The sequence below is a fragment of the Salvelinus fontinalis genome, chromosome 23 (genome assembly GCF_029448725.1).
Source record: "Salvelinus fontinalis isolate EN_2023a chromosome 23, ASM2944872v1, whole genome shotgun sequence".
Lineage (NCBI taxonomy): Eukaryota > Metazoa > Chordata > Actinopteri > Salmoniformes > Salmonidae > Salvelinus > Salvelinus fontinalis.
Window position 1 is genome coordinate 32060376 of NC_074687.1, and position 24935 is coordinate 32085310.

The 24935-nt window shown below is 44.9% G+C and overlaps 2 protein-coding genes and 1 pseudogene across 2 annotated transcripts; 2 read left to right on the plus strand and 1 right to left on the minus strand.

Moving 5' to 3' along the window:
• Positions 1-4484: 4484 nt before the first annotated feature.
• On the minus strand, positions 4485-10110 carry LOC129821136 (dnaJ homolog subfamily B member 11-like). Its single transcript, XM_055878472.1, has 10 exons — positions 9950-10110; positions 9251-9407; positions 8374-8471; positions 7977-8112; positions 7712-7854; positions 7502-7584; positions 7362-7419; positions 6952-7063; positions 6206-6365; positions 4485-5768 (listed from the first exon to the last, which is right to left on the minus strand). Exons 1-10 carry the CDS (start codon positions 10021-10023, stop codon positions 5704-5706), a joined length of 1086 nt encoding a protein of 361 aa, XP_055734447.1. The 5' UTR covers positions 10024-10110; the 3' UTR covers positions 4485-5703.
• A 2021-nt stretch (positions 10111-12131) lies between these two features.
• Positions 12132-18305, plus strand: LOC129821480 (TBCC domain-containing protein 1-like; annotated as a pseudogene).
• A 3085-nt stretch (positions 18306-21390) lies between these two features.
• LOC129821140 (gamma-crystallin S-like) lies at positions 21391-24691 on the plus strand. Its single transcript, XM_055878476.1, has 3 exons — positions 21391-21673; positions 22400-22642; positions 24221-24691. Exons 1-3 carry the CDS (start codon positions 21515-21517, stop codon positions 24491-24493), a joined length of 675 nt encoding a protein of 224 aa, XP_055734451.1. The 5' UTR covers positions 21391-21514; the 3' UTR covers positions 24494-24691.
• The last annotated feature ends 244 nt before the right edge of the window (positions 24692-24935 follow it).

The window sequence follows — 24935 nt, forward strand, 5'->3', positions numbered from 1 at the left end:
ACCGCTTGGTCCAATGAAGAAGGTCTCATCTTGGAGTGGGTTTTATTTCCAGTTAAACAGGACAGGCAGAATCTGCATGTTCCGCTGATGACTCAAAGTCCCCATCTCATCCCTGTTTATCCAGTCATAATATTCCTCCCTAATAGCGTCTGATCTAATGCCAGATTGCAGGTTAGTTGTTGACAAGAGTGGCTAAAGTGCTATGACAATGAAAGGGCTGTGGAATCAACAGGGCACAACACAGGCCCGCTATTCAATCAATCACAGATTTTAAAAAACTGCATTGCGGGTTCATTCAGAATGTTTAGGAAACACTACATGCGTTAAATGCGTAATGGTCTTTTTTAATGAATAGGAAGTTATAGGCAGGCCAAAATGGATAGCCAGGCCAAACAATATACAGCCACAGCCCACTGCCCACTGCCCACTGCCCACTGCCCACTGCCCACTGCCCACTGCCCACTGCCCACCAACAAATTCAACCACTCCAACACACACACACACACACACACCGTTACATATATTAAAGATCAATTCATATAGGTCTCTCCATCTCCATTTCTTGACCAGCGTTCCTGTACCTCCGTCCCACCCCAGGGCAGGTTGCTCTCTCTGCTCCCATGCCTGGGTGCTCCTGCCTGCAGCCACAGGCCATGCAGAGGAGAGGCTCTGTTTGAGGCCCCTGCCTGTCCAGCGTCAGTCTAAGTGCCTCTGACAGCCCACCGCACAGTATTAACTATGATCTGCCACCACAGGGCCGGGCACCGCCGAGCCAAGGGCCCAGAGAGAGGCTCCGTCCACTAGCTAGCTCCCTAACAAAGACTGCTTTGACCCAGCACCCTCATATATATTTACAGAATTTCATATGCACAGATAGTATAGTTTCAAAAAATTATCTAATATGACCCCATTCATATGGACCGGGCCCCTGGTCCTGCCTGATGTTTAGAAGTGTCCTGGAGGGAATCTGAATCCACAAAGCCTTCAAACCCTTGATAGTGATGGGTAAAGGTTGAGGGAAGAAGACAGGCTATGTATTGGCTGATTGCAAAACCGTAAAGTTAAATTAATTCAGTTTGATAATTTGAGTGCTTATGCCTAATAAAGGGATTCCTTGCGATCCGTGATCCTTAGGACATCCCTATCCCATTGAAGTTTAAATTTAAAATGGTTAAGTTAAGGGTTAAGGTTAAGTAAGGGTTAGGGTAGGGGTTAAGGTAAAGGACATCCCAAGGATCCCAAATAGCACTACCAATGCTATTTCATCCAGATAGGTGGTCCATACCATGTTTATCCTCTACAGGCCCTAGAGAGACTGCCTCCTCTCCGCTGCCTTGGTAGTTGCTACGCTTTCCTGAGGATGTGGGGAGACTGGGAGAGAAACCCAGCAACGGTCCCTTCAAAGGAATAAATGGGTCATTAGACTACAAAATTGGGACAGAAATAAATAAATGTTTGAGGGGGGATAGGAAGGATAGACAAAGTTACAGTACTTGACTGAAATAGGTTCCGCTACTCATCATTTTGGCTGCCTTGACTGTTTATATTTAGGTGCAGGAGCTCCACAATACTTTGGAGCTAATATTCTATAAGAGGAACAGGAGCTGAAGCAGTAGAACATTTGAGGTGCCGGTACTCAGTTCCGGTGAGCTCCTGACCAAGTCAAGCACTGCAAAGATACTGTACATAATGACAGCTGACTATGTTTAGCCCAAAGCATTTCGATAAACAGCAGCTCTTCCTTCAGTATCAGAAGTGCTTAGTCGCTGAATGTAAAAAACCTAAAGCCATTTCTCCTGCCCGCATTTCCCATAATTACAGCCCCACAATTCACTGTTGAATAGTTGAGGTTTTTCCCTTTGAGGTGACTGGCTTTTATATAGCAACACGACAAACACAGTGAAGCTACGGCCGTCCCCAGCCGTGTTCAAAGCTACAGTGGGAAGAGCAGAGGACACGGCTGACATGCATTATTCCTTACAAAAGCTGCCTTTTGTTTGCTTTATGCTCAGGTCCCACAAATTGTAGGCTTTGTCAGTCACCATTTCTTTTTTCGGGTGCCCTTTTTTCCTCTTCTTCATTCCCCCCATTCGAGACACATGTTGGTGCGGCATTGATATCCACACAGATGAAACGTCTGTTGCTGAGTTCATCCCTGCTATTGCTCTGTGTGTAGGTGGGATTGGGGGAAGAGGGTGCTTCTTTTTCAGGCATAATAAGTCAGAAATGTTCCCTGTGACAATTGATTCCATAAATAAGAAGGATAAACGGATGTTCTAAATGTTTGCGTCAGTACAACTTTTGCACTTGTTATTTATTAAAGAAGGGAATAAATATGCAAAAACAAGGCTGTGTAAAACATTTAAAGTGTTATTTATTTTGTTTCTATTCCCTCGGAAATAAAGGCTAGTAAATCTCTCCCAGGGTGTTCAAAATATAAATAAAGAGGAATTCCAAAAAGTTCTCATAAGTCAGACATTTAGTGCATGTCATCATTTTTGGTTACTATTTCTATCATTCTGGGCCAATATCCTCCGCACTCTTAAATCCCAGCCCAATGAACACACAAATCCTACTAATCCCTAGACGCTCACAGGATCAGGCTCCATTAGCTGAGTCACTACAGGTCAACACAGCCACTGCCTCTGCTCTCCGCTTCCCCTGCCACTTCTCTGGATCGTGGATTGTGCAATTAGACATCATAGCATGTGCTCCTCTTAACCCCGGGGCTACACTTAGAGAGTCATTACTCTCAGTAATGGCAAGTGTGATCCCTGCACTTATCTGCACCAACTCACTGTAGTGGTTGGAGTGACAGGTTCAGGGGAGGTACGTCAGCCCATCAGAGGCAATGCTCCCCTCTTGTGCCTCAGAGGGGCAGTTCACCATTCCAAAATCAATGTTTGTCAATCCACATTCCTAAATGAATAGGACAGGTGGAAACTATCTAAAACAATGAACATAGACAGTGCCATTCATCTGGGTTTCAGGCTTATGTATGTATGTAGCTGTATCTATTGTGGGACTCACCAATACACTACCTGAAACTTTGAGGCCTGCAAAATGTGCTTTTGGAGTGAATTATCACTTTAATTCCAGTAACAATAGGTGAAGATGCATAACCTCTGTTGGGGATCTTCCTATGCAGCCAGAGCCATATATTTAATATATGTACGTAGCATGAGAGGTAAAACACAGAGCCTTTATACACCCTAATCACTAACCACCCCTGCTTGTTGGGTCTCATCCAGAGTGATAATGACTAAGGGATGTGTGGTGAGATGTGGAGGAAACTCCCAATACCACAGCCCTGCTATCTCTGTGGGAGTTCATGATACATACAGACTGCACACAGATACACAATTTTGCAGTTTGGACAACAAGTGATAATTGTAAGATAAATGTTTCAAATAAAAGCTATATCCCCATTAAACCTAATAGAGATATATTGAGTAATCAGTTTGGGGGAAGCTGAGAGGAATGCACCTCCACACACACACACACGGACCTCCCATGCTGGTGGACAGACGTGCATATTACCACACTATAAATTCACCATTCCGAAATGATTTGTGCGGACAGCCTCTGCCGCACCCTAGCAGACTCTCCGACATCCTTCTGCCCATGTTCCCCCCCCCACAGGCGAAGTAGAGGGGAAGAAGGGCAGGGAGGAAGGATAGGGAGGCAGGTCTGTTATGGAGACGAAGTGACACGGTTGAGAATGACTATACATCCCAAATGGCACCTTATACATAGTGTACTACTTTGACTAGAGCCCTATGGACCCTTGTCAAAACTAGTGCACTCTATAGGGAATAGGGTTCCGTTTGGGATGTAGCCTGACTCAGTCGGCCCCTTGCGTTTAGGAGAGCAGCGACAGACAGTCAAGTAAGTGGAACCAGCTCAGTCACAGATGTCAGATTAAGATACAGAGTGGAGGAGTGAGTAAGAGGGGTTAATAGTGACGGACGGACCGACCAAACACACACACACCACTACAGCCCTGTGATGTCACTAATTAAGTCAAACAGTCACTGCAGTAAAACCATAATCAATGCTAGAGAAGTTGAACAGCCAAACAATCATCCCCTGATCACTAACAATTCTTCATCCTTAAAGCCAATGCCATAATCACCACGTTAATGCAGTCACATAACAAAGGTGTCTATGATGTGTAGAGGGCTTGCCTAGAGAGATAGAGAGTGGCCCGGGGGAGGTTACGGCCCTCCTGAAGGAGTGGTGACAGCAGACAGACACCCTTTGCAGCCATGCTTTACACTTGCTGCCCTCTACTGGTCATACATTGGGACTACAGCGACTCCCCTTCACTGACGTGCAAGATAGAGATATCAATAAGGTGGACAGTGATGCTCCAGCCAGGCAAGAAAGCGTAGGTACACACACAGTATAAAATCTCATACCCTTGACAATTGAATACTGAAAATGTACTCCAATTTTGTTTAAAACATAAAGTAACCTGTATGTAAGTTTATTTGACCAAGTCATAATTTATTATAAACTTTTAATTGAAAAGTACATTTTCCCTCCTGTACTATAGCACATCCCATTATTCACAGTAGTCTCTTTCAGTCAGGAGGAGCAGTCCAAAGAACACAGGGCTGTGTCTGAAATGGCACCCTATGCCCTTTAAAAAGTGCACTACTTCTGATCAGAACCCTATGGGAGCAGGTCAAAAAGTAACACACTATTTAGGGAAAAGTGTGCCATTTCAGACACACACATAGTCTGAGAGGAGAGGCAGAGCAAGAGGGGTGGATGGTGGTGGGAGGCAGAGCAAGAGGGGTGGATGGTGGTGGGAGGCAGAGCACGCTGGAGATGGAGTCTCCAGATGAGGATGATATCCTTGCCACCCTGACGAGGAGGCAGCTAGGTAGCTCCAGAAGTACTCTCAAAGTGGCCTTTCTTTCAGCAGACAGAATGCTCACTCAAGACCTTACACCACAAAGAATACATCTAAACATACAATCTAATTCAACAAAGCAAAAAAACTAAAAATGTTGTATGTTCTATCCTATTTACAAGTGTTTTGAGATATTACTGAACAGGAATATGACAAAGGAAACTGGGTTAAATGACAGAATCGTTTAAGGTGTAGGAGGGGTTAAAATCCCTTAAGGTTAAATGAAACGACCTAGTACAGTACTACATACATACAACTTATCAAAACAGGGTGGGGAATAGTTTTCCAGTCTTGCTGATGTCCATGAGAAGTTGTTGACTCTAGAGTCCTTTGATTCCAGGAAAGCTCCTCTTCTAGAGCTCAGTCAGATGTGATGGGTTTAACATTGTAAATGTGAGCTTTCATGATCCAAGATGTATGTGAGGGGTTGACATTGGATGACAGTAGTTGATATTAAAAAGGTATGTTGACTTGAAGATCCAAACTCTCCAAATTGAAGCAAATAAGTAATTTGTCATTTGAAGCGGAATTAAGATGTTAGTAAAATAATTTTGGGGGCAAGGGCAAGCAAATTAAAAGGACATATACAGCATTAAATATAACCAGGACTTCTTTATAAAAAAAAAACATCAAGCCACTTTCAGAATGTAGAATATTAGAAAATAAAACAAATCAACCCATTTTGAGAACAATCAAAAAATAAATACACCCCTATGCGTACTCCTTTGTTTGTGTGTTTGTTTGTGTGGCACAGAACTCAGTCCAGACTGTCTTTTGGTGTGTCAGTATCCCTGTAGTCCATTGTAAACCTTCTGTACTGACGATTGTTTCAGAATCCCCCTCACTCCTGAGAACAACAAAAGGCACAATTTAAAGTACTAACCATTGTGATCATAATTATTACATGTTTCAGAATCATTCATCGCTGACAAGTTAATCAGTACTTTCATTGTCTTCTTGTCAGTGGCATAAAGCCAAAGGCTCTAAGGCGATTTATTGTGATGTATTTTTGTCCCCTATGGTTTGCACATTTAAAATGTTGGGGTGTGAGCCGAGGACCCTAGAGCTCAGTGGTCCGCCACCCCTCCTGGCCTTGCAGGAGCGTGTCCTGCGCCTCTCCAGTCTTTGTGTACATTGTTGATATGCATAATCTTTATGGAAGAACAAGACCCCATACCTAATATGTAACATGCAGTTGACCTTTTACTGATAGCATCAATGTCAACTCAAGTTTAATAGATCATTACAAAACCCTTTCCCCATGTTTATCAACTTCCTCCTTACCCTCTTTCTGATTGCCATCCAGCTGTGTCTGTGGGAACTCGATGTCAAAGGAGACAATGAGAGATCCACGGATGTTGTTGTTGTCAAAATTTGGCAGGCCTTCTCCCTTCTTCCACAGCCGGGCACCGGGCTTGGTGATCTTGTCCCTCTCAATGTGAACCTGCCACAGGGGCAGTCACAAGTCAATGAGGTTGTTATTGATTAAATGATGTGTCAATTTTGGATCAATCATTCCAAACCCAGATAAAACCTACTCTGGACAGAAAGCATGCTCAATGGAGAATATCAATTGAAAGTTATTTTTAGTCCAAGAATAAGCTTAATTTGGGTCGGGGAAACTTGGCCATTACATTTGATTCATGTTGGAAAAACAGTTAATGTGTATTCCCGAGTGGCGCAGCGGTCTAAGGCACAGCATCTCAGTGCTAGAGGCATCACTACAGACACCCTGGGTCGAATCCAAGCTGTATCACAATCGGACGTGATTGGGAGTACTATAGGGCGGCGCACAATTGGCCCTGCGTCGTCCGGGTTTGGCTGTCATTGTAAATAAAGAATGTGTTCAATCGACTTGCCTAGTTCAAGAATTTATTTTATTTGTCTCCACTGGGAATCTTGTTTTTGGTCCTGATTAAACATGTAGAATGGGCCACAGACAGTTGGCCTGAGTTGGGGGAAAACTACCCAATGCAACACTGATAGTTAGTAGGCTGTAGTTGGATAGATGTGTAGGAGCCTTTACACACCGTATGTCCATCGAGGTGTGTGATGTCCATCTCAAAGCCAACCAGAGCCTCTACCAGGGAGATTGTGACGTTAGTGTACAGGTCATCTCCTCGACGCTCAAACACTGGATGTCTGAAAGCACATACAATCATTGTTCAATAAAACAGCTTCAACTGACAAATTATTACTGTACAATAAAAACAGGCTAACAGAAAGCATTTGCATAAAGCAAGCATACAAATAAATATAAACAGAAGGGCCAAGACACAGACAACGCGAGTAGAGTACATTCCAAAAATATTTACATAACATCAATGTATTCACTTGACAGTTTGATCTTTACTGAAAAAGGTATGACTCACAAGGATAGATCAGCCTCGTCAGAATCATTATATAATATCTGAAATAAGGAAATGCATGCTGCTCTTACTTCATAACTTTGATGCGGAAGCGTAGATCCCCTGGCTCTCCGTCGATGTGAGGTTCACCTGTAAAATATATTATTATTTATATACAATGACTTTACCCTTGTTTACCCATGTTATCCTGATGGTTGAGTAAGTAGCTTACCTTCTCCAATGAAAGGGTACTCCATCTCATCTCTCACTCCCTGTTCAATCTCCACCTCCAAAGTTCTCTCCTCATTCACCAGCCTGGGATCATTGAGAGAGACAAATCCTAACCATTATTATGAAACTATTATCTTTATTACTGAGCATGTAAAGAAAGACACCATTGTCTCCTGCGTTATCAGTCTCAGCCAATAGGACAGTGACTCACTTTATATTGGGGCACTCGTCACACACTACTTCCTGGGTCATCTGGAAGCGTCCAGGTCCGAGCTGCGTCGTCCTCATTTCCTGTCTGCAGTTGCATTTCCTTTTCCCAGGGGCCTCTTTGGCTACAGGCTTGTTGCGCACAACCTGGGCGGTGCATATAGATGATATGATGTGAGTGGTAGGTATGTGTTGGACTAGTGTAGGACTGGTGAAGCACACCAATCCTATACAATATATCACAGACCACCATCAGTGATTAATAGTACCTCTACAAAGTTCCCAGAGTACACTTCTTCGAGTGTGACCTCCAGGTCTAGTACTATGTCATTTCCTCTGGGAATGTTCCTGTCCTGTTGTCCTTGCCTGTTTCCTCCGAACATGAAGCCAAAGTCCCCAAAGAAACTGTAAGAGGTGATGGTTTGTGAGAGAACAGTGATGCCAAAGGCATTCTTTGATTCTTAAAACCTCACATGCTTAGGCCTACAATTGGGTATGGCTTGTAATTGGAATACAGATGTCATTATTTTACAACACACTAGTGCCTAGTAGTATAAATGAATGGAACACTCATTAGATATTGTTAAGCACAGGTATATGTATTAATGTGTGACTCCGTACAGTATATTATGGTAATTAGGTAAACCTACTATTAGGTCAACCTACCTGGAGAAGATATCATTGTGAGAACCATGGTGACCCTCTTTCAGACCATCCTCTCCGTATGCATCATACTGCTTCCTCTTCTCATCATCTGAAAGCACCTACAAACAGCACAACACCAGGGACTAAATCTCATTTAAGTCACAAAATAAAGGGTTTCATTGAATGTGTGAATTTGCAACATTGTATAAACTTTAAATTGCAAACTCTTAATATCACATAAAAAACACCTAAATAGCTCATCATGCAATTGTCCTAATTTGAACCCTTTCAATTTTGTTATCGGATTAGTGGTCACTCATGATGCCATTGGTGCAAATCATAGAAGCTGTCACGGAGCAGGTCCGCGTGCTCCACGTCGTGTTTTCATGAGAGCAAGCGGACCACAATATGAGCCAATCAGAGGCAGCCACACGGTCTTCTTGGCCAATCAAAAGGCTTGTCGTTTCCATCGACACTCGCCGTGGTTAAGTGATACAGTATTTTCAACCTAACTTACCCGCTCAGGCGTCTTTTTACGCCTGCTACGTTAGGTTACCAACAACAACCAAATAGGTTGCTTCAGTTTCCTACAAAATACTTTTGTATCGGTGCCTCGAGCGCTTCAGCAAATTAAATAACGAAAACCCAAATATACACCCTGCTTACATTTCAATTATTAAAAGGTTATTGGGAGAGAAGCAATAACACGCTAGCGTTATCACATAAAACTCAACAAAGTTGCCGTTCATATTTGTTAAAATATCTTAATGACATGAGCATTGTTTCTGAAGCCACAAATCAGACACCATTATTATACTGGTTAAACAAAAAGGGCCATTCAACGCATTGGCAGATAAGTTATATAAGATACAGGCAAACACAGTGGGTCATTTCCTACCTCATAGGCTGACCCCAGGTCTGCGAATTTGTCAGCAGCAGTAGGGTCATCTGGGTTTCTGTCAGGGTGAAGCTGGAGAGCCAGCTTTCTGTAAGCCTTCTTGATGTCCCTCACAGATGCCGACTTGCTCACCCCCAAGATCTTGTAGAAATCTCGCCTGTAGAGAAAGGTGAAAATGCGAGGGGAATTTAGTTAGAGACTCTTGTAGATACAGTATTTTCCCTTTCATGATAGGGAGGTGGAGTAGGGTTCACAAACGTGTCGTTTATATATAATAATCTTTGCTTGTGTCTTGTATTTATGAAGTTTAAAAAAAATCGAAAATGGGGATCACCCAGAGTGATTCAGATTGATATCAAGAACTCATTTGAGAGTACAAAGCCAGCGGCAAAGCTAGCCCACTCTTCCCTGAGATGGCATTCATTCCCTTGAATAGTATGACTCAGCCGATGCCTGATTCTTAGTTTCCAGTATCGTGTAAGGGTGATGTTGACTACCCGATTGGACAATTATTTATTTAGTGTTGTTGAGATTGCTTATTTTCCCCCTCCAGTTAGTAGCGAACTAGCCCTATTACACATGGAGAATGGGGTTCAAAAGTGTAGACCAATCACAATGAAACATGTGTACCAGTTAGCGACACCGCGTTTAACCGTTGCAGAAGCTGTGTGTACGAATAATATAGAAACATGTACTTACCCTGCAAGCACTGCCGCAACAAAATACAGGACAAGACAGCAAACACTGCACAAATTCATCCCTTTAACGGCCATAGATCCCAGTTTCTTCAAGAAACCAACAGAACAACCCGGCTTTTTGATGTTGGCTTCCTTCTGTCACTAGTTCTCTTCCTTCTGTCAAATCAGAACCGCCCACGTGAAATCCAGAAGTCCCGCCTCTCATCCTAAAGCCCGCCCACCCTTAAAGGCGCTGCATGGTCAATCTGCTGTCTGCATTGGCCATGCAGCATTTACGGTGTTACGGTCTCTGGGCATTCATACTGTACTTCCTGCGCTTCGTAGAGCAACGCAGAGATGTTGTGGAGGAAGTTATCAAGGAAGTGAGGTTCTGTTTATACAGGACCTTCCGCCCCCATCTATCGTCAACCAATAATGACAATGCGGAGCTATACGGCACTATATGGACCCCTCCGCATTGTTCTTGAGCCCCCCACATTGTTACAACATTTGGGAGGCGCAAGGCGATGCGGTACAGAGCTCAATTAGGCCTCTGCATGCATCCAGACGCTCTGCAATTCCGTCACACCCTCCATACAGTCTCTGGCCACATTTCTGATCGAGCATAAATTGGCTTTTAGCTACAGCAACAAAAGCCTGTGTAAACTTTTGCTACATCTTTGCAATACCCTTTTTAGTGGATGAATGTAGGATGTGCATCGGTTTTCAGCAATATCCCCAAAAATCGTAAAAAATTCTCCCTTTCTGTCTGATTAAGAAAGAAGGGTGCAATTGCAGCCTGCAATTCCTGCATGTGGGCATCACAGGAGGTTGGTGGCACCTTAATTGGGAAGAACGGGCTCATGGTAATGACTGGAGCGGGATCAGTGGAATGGTATCAAATACGTCAAACACATGGTTTCCATTCCATTTGCTCTGTTCCGGCCATTATTACAAGCCATTCTTCCCTCAGCTGCCTCCACTGGTGGGCATTCCAGCATCTGCAGGAACCACTCTTTATACTTCTATTGGTAAATGTTTTAATTAGGACAGGCAGGAGTGATCCTGGGGTCAGTAGGGGGCGTTAAAGCACTAGCTAGTAGCTAGCTAGCCGTACACCTGTAGACTGTCTTTCGCCGGTAGACTGTCTATTGTCCTCAAAGCGAGCAAAGAATTTTTTTAGTCTGTCTGGGAGCAAGACATCCTGGTCCGCGACGGGGCTGGTTTTCTTTTTGTAATCCGTGATTGACTGTAGACCCTGCCACATACCTCTTGTGTCTGAGCCGTTGAATTGCGACTCTACTTTGTCTCTATACTGACGCTTAGCTTGTTTGATTGCCTTGCGGAGGGAATAGCTACACTGTTTGTATTCGGTCATGTTTCCGGTCACCTTGCCCTGGTTAAAAGCAGTGTTTTGCGCTTTCAGTTTCACGCGAATGCTGCCATCAATCCACGGTTTCTGGTTGGGGAATGTTTTAATAGTTGCTGTGGGTACGACATCGCCAATGCACTTGCTAATGAACTCGCTCACCGAATCAGCGTATTCGACAATGTTGTTGTTTGACGCAATGCGGAACATATCCCAATCCACGTGATCGAAGCAATCTTGAAGCGTGGAATCAGATTGGCCGGACCAGCGTTGAACAGACCTGAGAGCGGGAGCTTCCTGTTTTAGTTTCTGTCTATAGGCTGGAAGCAACAAAATGGAGTCGTGGTCAGCTTTTCCGAAAGGAGGGCGGATGAGGGCCTTATATGCGTCGCGGAAGTTAGAATAACAATGATCCAGGGTTTTACCAGCCCTGGTAGCACAATCGATATGCTGATAGAATTTAGGGAGTCTTGTTTTCAGATTAGCCTTGTTAAAATCCCCAGCTACAATGAATGCAGCCTCAGGATATGTGGTTTTCAGTTTACATAGAGTCAAATAAAGTTTGTTCAGGGCCATTGATGTGTCTGCTTGGGGGGGAATATATGCCGCTGTGATTATAATCGAAGAGAATTCTCTTGGTAGATAATGCGGTCAACATTTTATTGTGAGGAATTCTAAGTCAGGTGAACAGAAGGACTTCAGTTCCTGTATGTTGTTATGATCACACCACATGTGAATGCCTCTGTGGAGCTCATAAGTGTAGCCATGCAGCCTATTTTGGCGGGTTCACAATATCGGCCGTACAGATGTGGAATGCCAGTGGAGGAAGCCAGCAATGCCCAACAATGTGCAGTCAGTGGAGGACCTATACCCAGCCGAAGACTACAACCCTCTGTCTCGAGAGCCCACAGAGGAGGAACTTCAGCGGCTAAGGAACCGTTTCCGGGGCATGTTCAGTGGAATAGCACGTCTCCTTGAACCTGAGTCAGAACAACCGCTACCCTCCTGTCTGTACTGGACATTGTTTAAAGAACAAGGGCACCTGGGGCATGCAAAATTCTATTTATTTAAAAATGTCAGGTAGCTAGCTAGGTAACTTGAATAATGCCCCCCAAAGATTATACACATGAGAAATACACTATCAATTATTCACACAAGAAACTAAAAAGGCTATAATATTTACTTGTTAGGTTACTTGCTACTTGTTGATGGGAGTTTGTATGGAGAAATGTGGAGGTTTTTCCTACCCTGTGCCTTGAGTGATGACTCAAAGCTTGCGACAGGAAGTGTAGTTCTGTATGATAGCTACATTACCAGCTAATTAACATTTCATTTTTTGGGGGGTAATTACAGATAAAACTGATAAAAGTTACCTTGTCCGGTAGAGATTTGCACAGTTATTAAAACATAATGCCAGGGTAAGCCTACACAAAACACAGACCTTATATTAAGTAGTTATAAAATCCCCTATGGAAAAATGATGGTGGAAAACGATTGGAACCATTTCTGGGGTTTACCGCTAGATTTTATGGGTATTATAACTCGTACTGTGGTACTCAATTTCCATTTTGACCCAGTGGTAGGGGCGTTCCTGCAGGAATGCAGACATGCAGGAACGCCCGAATTGTGGGTTGCTGTGTTGCACAACACTGGCCTGATTTGATGTGCATTTCGCGTGCGGGCCTCACTCTGTCTAGTCGGGCACAATTGATGAGAACGTTCATGGAAGAGCACCAAATAGGAAGAATGTCGTGTAGCTAGCTAACGTTAGGTGCTGATAACATTTACAGCATACCGGTAATAACCAAACACAAAGCCAGCCCAGGTTGATAAGCTACTAAACTTGAATTTAATTTACGAGGGAGCATTATTACCAGTTACTTTTCCTGGAACTTCGAGACTGGACCAGAAATCGTTTAGACTAACGTTAGTATAAACTTACTGAAGCCAAGTGTTTTGTCTGTCTGCTAACGTGTTAGTCTGCTTTGTATCAGCTAGCTACTAACGTCTCCTTAATGCTAAGCAAATAAATCAAGCAACTGCTGTTAGCTTCATTCTATGTCTATGCCAGATCATCTCTGCTTGCCAGTTGTCATGGGAACATCAGGCAGACGTCCTAGTATCCAGGACGCCAGGAGGGAACAACAGCCAGACAACAAACATTTGCATTGGAGCAAGAGGCAGTGAAATAAATGCCATTTGGGAAGCAGCCAATGAAAGGGTCCATATGCCCATTCTGTTACCTATAATATTAAAAATCCGTTTTTACAACAGCTAGTTAGTTATGATACCACTTTCATCTAATACTGCAATATTGAAAAGAAGATCAGAAGCCCCCGATGAAATAGGTGAACTCTTGTTTAAAACCTTTTGGCATACTCCAAGCAGGCTGTTGTGTGCTTTTTACTGAGGAGTGGCTTCCGTCTGGCCACTAACATAAAGGCCTGATTGGTGGAGTGCTGCAGAGATGGTTGTCCTTCTGGAAGGTTCTCCCATCTCCACAGAGGAACTCTGGAGCTCTGTCAGTGACCATCAGGTTCTTGGTCACCTCCTTGACCAAGGCCCTTCTCCCCCGATTACTCAGTTTGGCCGTGCGGCCAGCTTTAGGAAGAGTGTGGTAGCAGGATTACAAGATTGTTATATTTATACACCAAATGGTTGTTTTATTCTTGCCTAAAACAGTGAAAGGGTCCATAACATCCAATGTTTTCATAGTTTTTCCAATAAATTGTTTTCCTTTTCAGTAAGAACAGTACCCTCTGCTCAACTCTGCAACCTCTGAACGTGTATGTGTCTTTCGGAGGGGTTGAAATAAAGTATAAGGCATGTATCTGTTAGATATCCATGTACATTGGACAATAAAGTCATCTTTTTCTTTTTTCTTCTTTGCAGTGCCTCAGCCTGGTGATGGAGGACTCAGTGTACCCCGGACAGGCAGTCAATCCCATCCACAAGCTGCTCTCCAGAACCCCTCTCCAGGCCCAGGCAGCATACTCCAAACTCACCCACTCCTTCTCCCTGCACCCCCTGCTGGCGTGGCTCAGAAAGGCCCTGGTCCTCAACCCCTCAGCCTGCCTGAGGTCTGGGAAGTCACTGGTCTTGGCTCAGCAAGGTAGGTTACTACCACCTAAAGTAAACCTTTATGTGGATCATTCATTTAGATGTAGATGTTACAGTCAAAGAAGGCGTGTTAGTATGTCTATAGAGGTTAGTGAGTTATCTTGTGGCTGTTTTATAGCTCACCTTTTTTGTGGGAGAAGTAGAGAGCTATCAGGATTGAAGCATGGCTGTGTGTCTGACTGACCGTATTTCTGTTCTCCTGTCCTCCAGTGGAGGGCGCTATGAAGAGAGCTAAGATCGCCCGGAACACCCACATTGCCCCCCCAGGCAGCAAGATGGTGCTAATGTCACAGTGTTCAGACAGATCCTGGTCATGGAGTCAGACAAGCTAGCAGTAGCTAACGTCAAAATACACTGTTGCAGTGATGCCTTATGCTTCGAACACACCGACAGCGTCATTGCATTTTGGTACACCAGAATCACATTTATTTCCAATGAAACGCTGCGTTTGCCTTGCAGCATTGCATTGCAAAGGCAGTTGCAGTGCGTTCGGTGTGGTGCATACGTTGGATTTATTGCCTGGATGGCTTGACAGAAAGGGTAGCAGAAGGTGAATGTTGAACTTTTGTTGCATACATATCCAGATGATGCTGCGTACTATTTTGCACAATGAGTCTGTCAGTGTGATGGAAGCGTTAATCTACCTGCTCTCTCCACTCAGGTCAGGTTACGGAAACCCTATAGCCTGACCCACTTAACAACCACAACAGATCAGCTTCAATAGAGACGGTAGTAGTGTTTATGGTTTGTTATTTATATCATTTCTACTTTTGACTGATGACTTTGATGATTTTCATCTCAGCCATCATTCAGTCCATCACACAGTGTTGGTGACTAGAGTTTTACTGTAGTTAACATAGTAAATAATTTATGAAGTAGTGGTGAAATGTTCTGTTATGATATGGGGGGAAGGTTAGTGTTAGGACATAGACAAATACTACCATGATACACTTCCACACGCCATCCCCAAGTAGCAGCACCAACCGAGTCACGGGCTCTGTTCTGCCAGGAAGCCTTGATAATTCCTTAGGGGCGAGCGATCAAGATTGCTTGTCAGTCCAGGGGACAGGAGGCCAGAAGCCTCTTAGCCGGCCTTTGTTTGTTTCATGGTGTTAGTTATCTCTTTAGTTGGGAATGCGTTTTTGTATTTTCCTTTTTGTACATATTTATGTTTCATCATCTGAACAAATAATAATCCGCTTGGAATGGCCTACCAAGAGGTCAAGAAGGAGCTGGCCCTGGAACAAAGGTAAGGTGGCTGTCTCCTGGGTAAGTACATTTAACACCTTGTCGCACACACTTACTTCCCACGTTTATGCACACATCAAATCAGGTTACAAACCATTTAGCTGGGCTTAAGACCCCTAGACATAACGAGAGCAACAAAATCAGTACAATAGTTATTGGTTTCGTAGCAGTTCCTTTAATATTGCTATACTGTAACAATGTCCATTAGCTCAGGTGAGATGACATTCCCAGTGGTGTGTGTGTTTTAGGTCAGTGAGTCTAAACGTCAGGGTGGTGTTTGTGGCTGGCCATAGGGTCCTCCTCCTACTGTACCATCCACGCCCTCAGCCCATACTCCTCCCCGGGAACACTGCTCTCACCCCAGGGACCTTCCACACACTACCACTCCCTGGAGCTTCACATGGCAAGTGTTGGTTTAGCTGTGGTGCCAAACGCCTTGGACCAGCCCTTACTGCTGGGTGTGAAGGGCACCACCCCAGACCCTGGCTCCTACCACTTCCTGACGCCCGCTGAGTTTTTAGAATTGGAGGGGGACATGTGTGAGGTGCCAGGCGGACTGCCATCGAGGTACCAGAAGGCCCATGAGGAGAGGGAGAAGAGTGTACAGGACTGGCAGAAGACGGTGAAGGATGCCCACCTGAACAAGTGAGTAACAGAGCAGACACAGACACTACCAGTCAGCCATTCTACCGCTTAGATTTATCAGCAATTTGACCAGCGCTCAGTGAATGGAAATATGAAGTGGTTTCCAGGATCAATGTGAATATAATGCAGTCACTCGAAAAGTCTGTGACTGTACTGTGTCGCTTAATTTACATAACAAGTGACCCAGTTGCATTCACTAATATGATTTACAAATAAATGCAATGATTTAATGGGGAGCTAATGGAGGGTCCCAAGTGCACATTTAAAGTGAACTCTGGTTGTCTGCTAATGTTTGAGTCTTGTTCCTGTAGTAAGTTGTCTGTTTTCAGAGAGCGGTGGTGTCAGTTCCAGGCCCTGGTGGAGCAGAAGTTCCATGAGTGGCTGTTTGAGTCGGGACACAGGCATGGGCTGGTTTAGCCTTATCCCCCCCTGCATTACTTCCCAGGACCCCTCGGACAGCGACAGCCTGGAGGCCAGGCCAAATGACACCAGGCAGGAAGGGACATCTAGACAGACAGTGGGGAGGACACCTTTTGCCTTGCTGACTTTTTGGGTTCTTGTTGATGGAGATCCCCATACAAAGAAGCTTTTGCCTTACAGTCAGCTGTTTGCTTCACAGCCACTAGTAGCACTAAGCCCTTTGTTTGCATGCTGTCCACAGTTCCAGGCAGGCCTGGATCTGATCTGAGGATCACTAGACTGCAGAAGGGTGACCTGGTATACACCTCTGTCTCTGTTCTAGTCCCCTGTATGCTGTATAGCCCTCCCACTGCTGCATTCCTTCATCTAGTTGAGACTGGTGCATCCAGATTCTCTACCCTTGCACACTCACTCTCATGGATTTACCAATGGTGGGGATGGTAGAGAATCAGGACACAGGCAGTGGTCCTAGAGTACTTGGGGTACGACTACAGGGTACCTATTGTTAGCCACTCAGGTTAGATCTGCCTAGAGTCTGGTTCTTCTGTTGTGTGTACTGTACCAATTACATAATAGGGAATCATTTAACTGTATGTTAAATTCAGAGATTGACCTTGTCCAGTATAGGGGAAAGATGTATTAATGTATACATATGATATGATATTAAGTTGTTAATATGTATTTTCTGGTAGCATAGGAGAGAGGGTGTGGTGAATTTAAAGGCCTGTGCCAAATTCCAAGGAATGTAACACTTTTAGCACCTGAGTGCCAATCGGTTTATGCTGTCATGTCAACTCCTTATCACTCATTGTCATGTCAAACTGTTTCAAAATGTTTGACTTTAGCAAGGTGGTTGGCAAGAGCACAAACCGATCTGGGACCAGGCTGTACCTCCCTCAGATGGGACTTTGGTCTGTAAACTATAATAGCCACCTCGAAGAAGATGGCAGAACACATTAGTGTTATGAGAAGAGAAAGATGCCTTTGAGGGAGCAGTTATATTCCGTTACATGGGCCATTAAGTTATATTCCGTTACTGTGTACTATTAAAATAAGCCTATCATGCTCCAGAGAATGCTGATGTTGCTAGGTAACCAGGTATTTCTCTTCCTTATTAGTCATTTGCTTTGCTTCTTCGGCCAGTGTGGATGGATGAGATTGTATTATTGTTACTATGGCTTACTTTTATTGTTCTTCTGCCTTGCTGCTGTAGTTTAGTTCTCAGGGACTTCCCCTGTGTATAGCCTCTTTAATGTTATGTCATCTTATTGTGTTACTTTTTATTTTATATTTTGCTTTAGTTTATTTAGCATATATTTTCTTAACTCTATTTCTTGAACTGCATTGTTGGTTAAGGGCTTGTAAGTAAGCATTTCACGGTAAGGTCTACTACACCTGTTGTATTCTGCGAATGTGACAAATAAAAATTTATTTGATTTGCCTTTCAATTAAATTGCACTATGTCGGCCTACCTACATGTTACAACGGAAATTATTTTCAATGTTTTCTAAGAGGACAATTTTGTTTAGTTCTCTTTTTTCTTTAGTCATGAATAAACAATTCATTTTTGCCTTGACATGCCTTTTATTGTTGAATAGCGTACTTTCTTAGAGACCCTGTGTAACGTTCGTCATTAGGAGAAAGAGAGGAGGACCAAAATGCAGCGTGATGATTATCCATTTTAATGAACACGAAAAAATCTAACAAAAACAACAAAACACGAGAACGAAACGAAACAGTCCTGAACGGTGAAAAATACAAAAAAACAGGAACAATAACCCACAACCCACAATACAAAACAGGCTACCTAAATATGGCTCCCAATCAGAGACAACGACAAACACCTGCCTCTGATTGAGAACCATATCAGGCCAAACACATAGAAATAGGCAAACAAGATAAACAACATAGAATGCCCACTCATATCACACCCTGATCAAACAAAACATAGAAACATACAAAAAAACTATGGTCAGGGCGTGACAGTACCCCCCCCCCTCCCCCCCAAGGTGCGGACTCCGGCCGCAAAATCTAAACCTATAGGGGAGGGTCTGGGTGGGCATCTGTCCGCGGTGGCGGCCCTGGCACGGGACGTGGACCCCACTCCACCATAGTCATTACCCGCTTCAGTTTCCTCTTAGGAGCGGGGACCCTCGCCGCCGACCTTGGACTGGCAACCCTAATAAAGGTCGCCACTGGACTGAGGAGCGCCTCTGGACTGAGGGGCAGCTCCGGACTGAGGGGCGGCTCCGGACTGAGGGGCGGCTCCGGACTGAGGGGCGGCTCCGGACTGGGGGGCGGCTCCGGACTGGGGGGCGGCTCCGGACTGAAGGGCGGCTCCGGACTGAGGGGCGGCTCCGGACTGAAGGGCGGCTCAGGCGCCTCCGGACCGAAGGGCGGCTCCTGACCGAAGGGCGGCTCAGGCGGCTCAGGACAGATGGGTGGCTCAGGACAGACGGGCGGCTCAGGACAGATGGGGCGCACTGTAGGACTGGTGCGTGGTGCCGGAACTGGTGGTACCGGGCTGGGTACACACACCTCAGAGCGAGTGCGGGGAGGAGGAACAGGGCATACTGGACCCTGGAGTTGCACTGTAGGCCTGGTGCGTGGTGTCGGAACTGGTGGTACCGGGCTGAGTACACGCACCTCGGGGCGAGTGCGGGGAGGAGGAACAGGGCATACTGGACTGGAGGCGTACTGGAGGTCTGGAGTGTAGAGCTGACACAACCCGTCCTGGCTAGATGTTTACACTTGCCCTGCAAATGCAGGGCGCTGGCACAGGATGCACAGGGCTGTGCAGACTCACAGTACGCAGAGCCGGCGCAGGATATCCTGGTCCAAGGAGGTACACTGGAGACCAGGAGCGCTGAGCCGGCACTCTCCTACCTGGCTGGATGCCCATTCTAGCCCGGCCAATGCGAGGAGCTGGAATAGAGCGCACCGGGCTAGAAATGCGCAATGGAGACACCGTGCGTTCCACCGCATAGCACGGTGCCAGACCAGTAACATGCTCCCCACAGTAAGCGCGAGGAGTTGGTTCAGGTCTCCTACCTGACTTAGCCAATCTCCTCGTGTGCCCCCCCCCCTCCCCCCCAAAAAATGATTGGGGTTGCCTCTCGGGCTTCCGTGCTAGCCGTGTACCCTTATATCGTCGCCGTTCCTCCATTCTCCTGTATCCCTCCTCGCATTGTTCCATAGAATCCCAGACGGGCACTGGCACTCTCTCTGGATCAATCGACCACCTCTCCATCTCCTCCCAGGTTGTTACCCACTCATCCTTCTCCCGGGTCCATTTTTCCACCAAGCGCTGTTCCTCCCATTCACGCTGCTTGGTCCTTGTTTGGTGGGTGATTCTGTAACGTTCGTCATTAGGAGAAAGAAAGAAGGACCAAAATGCAGCGTGATGATTATCCATTTTAATGAACACGAATAATCTAACAAAAACAACAAAACACGAGAACGAAACGAAACAGTCCTGAACGGTGAAAAATACAAAAAAAAACACAGGAACAGGAACAATTACCCACAACCCACAATACAAAACAGGTTACCTAAATATGGCTCCCAATCAGAGACAACGACAAACACCTGCCTCTGATTGAGAACCATATCAGGCCAAACACAGAAATAGATAAACTAGACAAACAACATAGAATGCCCACTCATATGGGAGGGCCAGTAGGAGGCACTCTTTCCTCTGGTCTAAAAAATATCCCAATGCCCCAGGGCAGTGATTGGGGACACTGCCCTGTGTAGGGTGCCGTCTTTCGGATGGGACGTTAAACGGGTGTCCTGACTCTCTGAGGTGATTAAAGATCCCATGGCACTTATCGTAAGAGTAGGGGTGTTAACCCCGGTGTCCTGGCTAAATTCCCAATCTGACCCTCAAACCATGATGGTCACCTAATAATCCCCAGTTTACAATTGGCTCATTCATCCCCCTCCTCTCCCCTGTAACTATTCCCCAGGTCGTTGCTGCAAATGAGAACGTGTTCTCAGTCAACTTACCTGGTAAAATAATGGTAAAATAAATAAAATAAATAAATAAATATCACACCCTGACCAAACAAAACATAGAAACATACAAAACAAACTATGGTCAGGGCGTGACACCCTGTATATCGACCTCAGCTAATGTTTAGTTATACTGTTGGACAAATCACAAACCATTACAATTAGCTGTAGCACAGTCAAAATGTATAGAGATAAACTATTTTTGGCTAAGACGGGGGAGCAGATGTTGAACAATCACCTCCGAATCATTCATTGGCCCTAGAGGAGGAAGGGAAGAGTGATTGACCTGCAAGCTTGACAGATTTTCATGCTTCTTGGTTGTATTCTAGTGTAATGGACCTTGCGTATTTCAAATGTCTAATGAATGCCTCCAAGTTCATCCACATACATATTTCCCCCATTTGTGTTTAGTTGAAGACATGAATATGCCTGAAGAGAACTTGTGACACTTTAAACAATGAGGGCACAATATCTCTGCATCTGGGCAGAATTTGGCACATTTGGTAGACTCTTGGCCTGAGGCAGTAGGCACATTGGGCATAGGCTGGGGTGGGGGTGATGGGAGCAAGCTGGCAGGGTGGCGTGTAGGGAGGGTGTGTGTTTTGGTGGATGTAGGGGGCGAGGTGAGTTGGGGGGCAATTCAGCAAGCCAGCAGAGAGGGGGTCAATGGGCACTCTCACCATGCTGTCATTATGCCGTAATCCCGCTTCACTTTTCTGGAAAAACTGAATAGCACTAGAATCACTGACTCAATTTTTGGATCTCATTTTCATGACAAAGCGATTGTTCCACTCACTGTTTAAAAAACTGGGAGGCTGGGTATATAAAGGGCTTGGGTGGCAGGACCAGAGGCATCCAGACTTCAGGGAGACCAGCAGACCACCGCTATCTATCAAGCCTAGCCCACAAACAATGTCCAAAATGGGCAGGGTGAGTAACAGGGATATGGCCGCTTGGCTCTGGGCAATCACTGGCTCCATCAGAACAGGTTCTACTGATACAGTATAGTGGGCAGGATAGTGATTATGGCAGTAGCATAGCAATGATTTTCTGTGGTGTGTTTGGTTTAGTTATGGGATGGCCCATTTTCATATTTTCTGTCAAACTTGGCTGATTTATCCTGCTGGCCATTGCCATAGTAATAACAACGTAATAGTAGAATTGTAATGTAAGTGTAATAATACTTGTGTAATAGTCTTCTGTGTGATGCCTGGTATACAAGTGGAGGGCACTATTGCCAGATAGCACAGCTTAATCCCATCTGTGAGATGGAATGCTGGTTAAAGCTTGTCAGCACTGGTGTCCTGCAGAAATGGACATAATCTCTGTCTGTCCTCAATATACATTTCATTATAAATACAGTCTTCGATTTGGCATTCAAGTGCCATCAAAAATATTTACATTGCAGTTATTCTGTGATGGAAAGACCAACTCAAACTGATGAGCTTACCCACATCTATGGCTTTTAGAAATAGCACTAGCTGCAAAGAAAGGCATCAGGAATGGATTGAGTGGATTGACTTGTTCTTTGGTAGGTTGGAAAAAGCAATTAATTGTGTAAAAAGGCACCTACAGTGCAGTGCAGAGCTTTTATCAAGCATATGAACCTAAGTTCAACCCACTCACTCCACCCTGGTCTCTTTTGTTCTCGTCCAGATTGTCTTTTACGAGGATAAGAACTTCCAGGGCCGTCGTTATGAGTGTGACAGCGACTGCACCGACTTCCATTCCTACCTGAGCCGCTGTAACTCCATCCGTGTGGAGAGTGGAGCCTGGGTGGTGTACGAGAGGCCCAACTATATGGGCTACCAGTATGTTCTGACCAGGGGAGAGTACCCTGAATACCTGCGCTGGATGGGCCTCAATGACCGCCTCAGCTCCTGCAAAATGATCCACTTTGTAAGTTTGCCACTGCCTCAGTCCTAGAGCATTATAGTGAACGAAAAGAGATATCATTATATTTCTTCAATAACAGTATCTAGATGGGGTATGTCTGTTAGGTCTATGCTGAGCTGTCTGAATGGGGTGTACCGCATGTTGTATTATAAACCGGGTAGTTTGGGTCCTGGATGCTGATTGGCTGAAACAGCATTTCAGCCATGTGTACATCAGACAATATATCACAGTGATGATGCAAACATACTTGTTTACTGTTCTATTTATGTCGGTAAACAGTTTATAATAGCAATCAAGCAACTCTGGGGTTTGTGGTATATGACCAATATACCACATCCCCTCTGGCCTTATTGCTTCATTAGAGCACAGAACACTGTACACTTCCCTTCAATGCACAGGGTAGGCTATACATTGTAATAGTAATTTCATAGATCAACAGAAAAACCAAGAATAGCTATTATAGTGATAGCAAAAGTGGTATAGACAGGTATATGCAAGTAAACCATTTCTGACTGTTCGTCAGATGGGCATATTAGGCATCCCAATCCCAATGAGGCCAGGCACAGAACAGTGACAGTGGCGGTTCACCCAGGACACAGGGCTTTGTCAAAGGAGTTCAATACCAGCATATAGCACTGATCAAGTGATTGTGGCACTGATCGCTATTGGCTGACCTAGAGCTGGCAGGAAGAATCAGATCTACACTTCTACTGTAGAATCAATACATTTTCCAACTATGGGGCAGAATATGGTGGTGGAAATATTCTCTGTAACACAGGAAGCCATAAACGGCCCAAACAACAGCAGTGAAAAAAATACAGCATGTTATAAAAATATATGTTTCTTTTCTCATGATGGTTCGTTCAGTTTCGGACCAATCTCAAGAGTATAAAAACATTGGATTGGCGATGAGTTTGTAGACAAATGCATTTTGGGTCGACCAGAACATCGACAAACACACAACAATACTTTACAATGTAACAATAGTCATTTTCTTCCTCCTCCTCGGACGAGGAGAGACGAGAAGGATCGGACCAATACGCAGAGTGGTTAGTTTCCATAGTGATTTAATATACAACAAAACAATACGCGATACAAAATAACAAAAATACTACCGTGACAGTCCCGTGTGGCACAACTACTGACACGGAAAACAAACACCCACAAAACACACGTGAAACCTCGGCTGCCTAAGTATGATTCTCAATCAGGGACAACAATTGACAGCTGCCTCTGATTGAGAATCATACCAGGCCGAACACACAAAATCCCAACATAAAAATCACACATCGACAACCCACCCAACTCACGCTCTGACCATACTAAATAAATACAAAAACAAGGGAAAACAGGTCAGGAACGTGACATACAAACCTTGTGTGTTACTAACTATCCTTACATCCTAGCCCCCAAAATAAACCAGAAGTTGCTGAGTAAGAATCTCATCTCCCTATATATCCCTCCTTCCCCCTTTCTCTTACCCCACATCCCCTCCCCCTTTTTTCCCAATCCCTTGCACTAACCCCTCGCCTCCACCTCCACTACTACCCCACCCCTCCCCCCATCACCACCCCCCCACAGTCCTGTGGGACCCAGTACAAGATGCAGCTGTATGAGAAGGATGACTTTGCGGGCCAGGCCTTCGAGGCCACCGAGGACTGCCCCTCAGTCCTGGAGAAGTACAGTTGGAGGGAGGTGTACTCCTGCAAGGTCCTGGATGGCTGGTGGGTCTTCTACGAGCACCCCAACTACCGCGGACGCCAGTACTTCCTGGAGAAGGGAGAGTACAGGAAGCCTGGGGACTGGGGTGCAGTCAGTCCCACTGTCCAGTCCTTCAGACGCTTCACTGAGTGAGCCTCCTGACCACAACAACCTCAACCTCAAACCCAACCTCACTATTATCATACATAATATGCATAATATGGACTTTGAATAACCCTAATACTTCTTGATTTTGAATAACGCCTAGCCTATAACTTTGAGTCCTTTGATTATGACTTTACTGAGGTCTCTCTCCTGAAATAAAAACTTGGCTGGTAAGCAGATCTGAAAATGTTGGCATTTTCTTGTGCCTGTGTCAGTGAATGTGTGAAGCCGTAAGGTAGGAGGTGTATTCTTTTGTCCAAAATGTATGACCCTGAACTGATACGGCCCAAAGGGAGAGCAACTTCTACATGCGGAATTTAGTCACTGAATAATTTTGGTTCAAGCTATAAGGAATATCAAGTGAACTAATAAGACAATGTCATCATGACAGATGCCAAGATATCTTATTAATGCATCACAGCTCCAGTGC